This window comes from Terrapene carolina, unplaced genomic scaffold (assembly GCF_002925995.2).
Source record: "Terrapene carolina triunguis isolate 2854851 unplaced genomic scaffold, T_m_triunguis-2.0 Scaffold171, whole genome shotgun sequence".
Taxonomy (NCBI): Eukaryota; Metazoa; Chordata; order Testudines; family Emydidae; genus Terrapene; species Terrapene triunguis.
This window is the reverse complement of record NW_020664522.1, coordinates 1645348-1649795: the sequence shown is the minus strand read 5'-3', so window position 1 is coordinate 1649795 and position 4448 is coordinate 1645348. Positions and strand designations below refer to the sequence as shown.

Genomic DNA, 4448 nt, shown 5'->3' with positions numbered 1-4448 from the left:
GTACGTCTGTTAGTCTATAAGGTGCCACAGGACTCTTTGCTGCTTTTAATAAAACCTGGGCTCTAGTTAGAGGCAGCAACGACAACAGAAGGGTACATATTTATTTGATCATGTTAAAATCTGTTAAACCTGATCCAGGTTCTGGCACCCTTACTCCAGTACCTTACCTAGCAAGTGTCTCATTCGCTTCAGTGGGTCTATTCGGAATATTGTGTTCCTTTCCCAGAATTTCTTTTGCCTGGTGAAAGGCTCACAATAGATATCTTAATGCTACATATTGTACAGTTCTGTTTGTCTATGGAAGCATCTTACTGGACATTTCTTTGAAGAATTATAATACTCGAAGAACTCACATTTGCTCATCCACGACAACCGCATTTTGGGTGAGGTAGATTACAACATCCTTTATGGTTATCAGGACATATTGGATGTCAGGGTGTTGATTTTCATTCACAGCACGCTGGACGTGGATTGAGAACTCCTGGTAAGACTCTCGGCAGTCAGAAGCAAAGTTGTAATCACAGAGTCCAGGGAACTGGTAGAAGTCGCCATCAAAAGTTTTGAAATGATTGTTCCCCCAGGTACTGCAGACGTAGTGGCCATGGTTTTGGGTTCTGCCTGTTAAGTTACGGAGAAGGGATGAAGAAAGTGAAATAAAGTAGCTAGCACCCATTGATAGTAAGCAACATTACACAGCAAGACAGCTAAGGAATGATACTTAAATGATTCAGCTATGGCATACTACTAGGTTTACACAAGAAGATAATCTTCTATGTATACAGAACAAGCCATTTATAAATATATACTCAACAATTTGCCAAAACACCAAATCCCCAGTGTTTGCATAATAAACAGACGATATGTGCATCTCTCTGGCTGAGAGTCATGCATTTTTACATGCAGCTGAGGCCTGGATACCTCTTGGAGTTCTGACTGCATGTGTGATGGATGAGAGCACTTGCCTGTTGAAACTGAGAAGTAGAAATGGGCCAATTGGTTGCACATAGTTTATTCTCTGAAAAAAGCAGTTGCAGTAAGCCTGAAACTATTTCTGAATTTGAACAAAGTTGCCAAATAGGTTTGTCTCAAATAATTTAGGGGGGTTCTATTCACAAAGGGACTCAGGCTCCATTCACAGAAGAAGAAAAGGTGGCCGCTCCTTTATACCTTAGAATCCTTGTTAGGGCACTCCCCTGAGATGTAGGAAACCTGGGTTCAATCTCCCCCCTCTGCCTAATGTAGTGCAGGGACTTGAACTTGGGTATCCCACATTGCCAGAGTCTGCCATAGCCAGACTATAGAGTCATTGTCATACACTCTCTCTCTGGCCCAATGACTAGTCAAGTATTTTATACAAAATGGAACAGCTTTAACAGGAAAAACTGAGAGATGCCCCTCCCAGAGTAGCTGATGGCCTAGCGGTTAGGGCACAGGCCAGGCAAGTGCCCTAACCACTGGGCTAAAGGAGGCTCCTCTTTGGCCTTTTTATGAACCTAACCCCTTAATTTCCCTTGCTTGTTATTGTTAAAATGTCCGAAAATGAAACCGAATGCTCTGTTCAACTTAAAAGAAATTTTGGTTGACTTTTTTGATTCACTGAATTTTTTCAGAATTTGACATTTTATTTGACCTAAAGCAATTTTGTTATTTATTTATTTTTCAGAACCGCGAGTGAACAAAATAAATCAGTTATTTTCCCAGCTCTACTAAGGAGCTTTAACACTCCTGTCATATGACACTCCCATACCATTAATGTAGGCTCAGGCCAGGATGGCAAGTGTATTAATGTATTCTAAATAATTTTGTCACTTTTCCAATTTTTTTGCAAGATACTTTCTTTATATGAATTAATCCCTTATGTAATCCAAATTCCAAGTGTGAATTCATTATTTCCATTAGAAATAGTGACTTGGAGTACCATCGATATTCACAACAACTCAAGATAAGACAACAACTAAACTATGTCAGGAAGGTAAGAAGAAAGCAATAGCAACCAAATGTTTGGAGGTCTCAAACTCATTCCACCACCATTTGTCCACAGCAGAAACTGACACAAATTTAGCACAATTTACATTCTCAAAACTGGAATTGCAGGGATTGTTGTAGATTAGGTTTGAGGTTCATTGTCAGAGCTTTGTGTGGTAAGGGAAGCAGCCAAGCAAGTATCAGCACCCCTCATACTCATAAACACTAAATTAACTCTCAATTTTTAAATTGAGTGAACAAAACCATAGGTCCCCTTGAACAATTCATATTTAAAGGCATCAAGACACACTGTATGTAATACACACAACAGAGCATCATATTTACAGCTCATGGGTCTACTTCGATGCTCACTTTCTCCAGAGATCTATATGTAACACTGACAGACCCTGGTTGACAGCAGGCGGGATCGAACCTGGGGCCTTTGGAGTTTAGTGCATGAGCCTCTACCACATGAGCTAAAAGCCAACTAGCTGTTAGCTAAGGCTGTGGAGCAGACTCAGTCTCTCTCTCTTTAAGTGGTCTCAGTGCCACTAGATGGGACACAACACCACACCCAGGAGGTGTGTGGGTTACATATAGATATTGTTTGCTTTGGGCGAAGTTCAGGGATCATGTAGATCTCCTAATTTCTCTACTTTCTACTCCATCCAAACAAATCCTTGTGTTGCAGCATCACCCTCTTCATTTAAGGAAGGGTTCACATCCATCCTTCCAAAGCCCATCACTGCTGATTCTTGCATCCACTAGAGAGTGGGATTGGAAAGCGATCCAATGTGTTCTCTTCTTCCCAATTACTAACATCAGGTGCTCTCCTAGCCATAGTGTATTCAAGAAGGGACCAATCCCAGGATCCAACCCCCTGATCACCTGCACAGGAATGCATCACCCAGCTGTACCAAAATATTTGCTATTTTTCAATAATACATATTCATCCTAACACCTCAAGCTAATTAAACTGGAGACTCATTCTTTTAGAAAGGTAGAGTAAGAAATTATGGACTAGGATTGCTGAAGTAATAGGTTAAAAAATGATCTAGTCCAAGTGTTAACAATATATACATCTTTTGGACAAGAAAGCATATACTGCTATTTCTGAATAGCCAAATGCAGAGTTTTCCTTATGACACTCATCCCCTTTCCCTGTTGCTATTGCTCGGTACCTGCCAAACTCCTGCAAACCTTCATGCTAGGCAACTGTTACTTCATCACATACATCAAGCTAGAGATCAACATAATGGATTCAGCCAGCCACAGAGCTCAGAAAGAAAACTGTAGAATCTTCCTCCAAAAGAAGCCGCATCTATTTCAGCTCATACATTTGGTCTCAGCATTTGAATGTTAAAAATGAAGGGAGGATATTTGATATCATAATATTCCCTTTAATTATTTCACCGCGTGTTTAGCTTTTTCTTAACTGCACTAGTTAAATCTTTCCACTCCTTTCCAGTGGGAAATTCCTCACCATCCCATTTCTAGCTCTTACCTTTTTTAATTTCATTCGCACAGGAAAGAGCCAGCCACAGTGCAAACACGCTGGCAAGTCTTAGCCCCATGGTGGCTAAGCTGGCTGCACTGAGAACGTCTTCAGAAAACCTCTCTTTATATAAGGCCCTTTGGTACAATTAATGCCATCACAGGGGAGGACATGTAAAGTGAGAAGGAGGAGTAGGAGGAACACAAAATGGGTGCAACGTTTACTGAGATAAGAAAATAAACAGACGTAGTTTTTTTTCATAGCAAATTTGGGAATCCGGCATACAGGATGCAGTACAATATTGATTCAGTTATCATGCAACTGGAATTTTATTGTCTTTTTATATTTTTAGCTCATCTAAGCTTAACCCACAATAACCCTTGGCAACAGAGAGTAAATATTTTGGGGGCAGTCGAACAACAAGGGAATCCCTTAAATGAAGCTTAACCTGGGATATCCTCAAGTGTCTGCTTTGAAACCAAGAGTTTTTAATTTTGCATTATTGCTCAGAGGTATTTATGTACAGATTAAATAATGTTTGTAAAGCACCTTGAAGATGATATTGGCACTTGTGGGTAGGGCCCACCAAATTCACAGTCCATTTTGGTCAATTTTACGTTCATAGGATTTTTTAAATTGCACATTTCATGATTCCAGTTATTTAAACCTGAAATGTACGGTGTTGTAATTGTAGGGGTCCTGACCCAAAAAGGAGTTCTGTGGGGAGTTGCAAGGTTATTATACAAGGAGTTGTGGAACTGCTGCTACCCTTACTTCTGCACTACTACTGGTGGCGGCGCTGCCTTCAGAGCTGGGCAGCTGGAGAGCAGTGACTGCTGTCCGGGAACCATGCTCTGAAGGCAGAGCCACTATCAGCAGCAGCACAGAAGGAAGGATGGCATGGAATGGTACGGTATTGTCACCCTTACTTCTGGGCTGCTGCCTGCAGAGCTGAGTCCTCAGTCAGTAACTGCCACTCTCCGGCTGC

General features: G+C 41.1%; 1 protein-coding gene across 1 annotated transcript in view; it reads right to left on the bottom strand.

Annotated features, from left to right (window-relative positions):
• Positions 1 to 3539, bottom strand: part of LOC112118092 (mucin-2) — a 57578-nt gene extending 54039 nt beyond the window's left edge. The window contains exons 1-2 of the mRNA XM_029912047.1: positions 3470 to 3539; positions 354 to 618 (exon numbers count right to left, since the gene is read on the bottom strand). Coding sequence (XP_029767907.1) covers positions 354 to 618; positions 3470 to 3539 — 335 coding nt within the window. The remainder of the gene's footprint in view (positions 1 to 353; positions 619 to 3469) is intronic.
• Between the last annotated feature and the right edge of the window lie 909 nt (positions 3540 to 4448).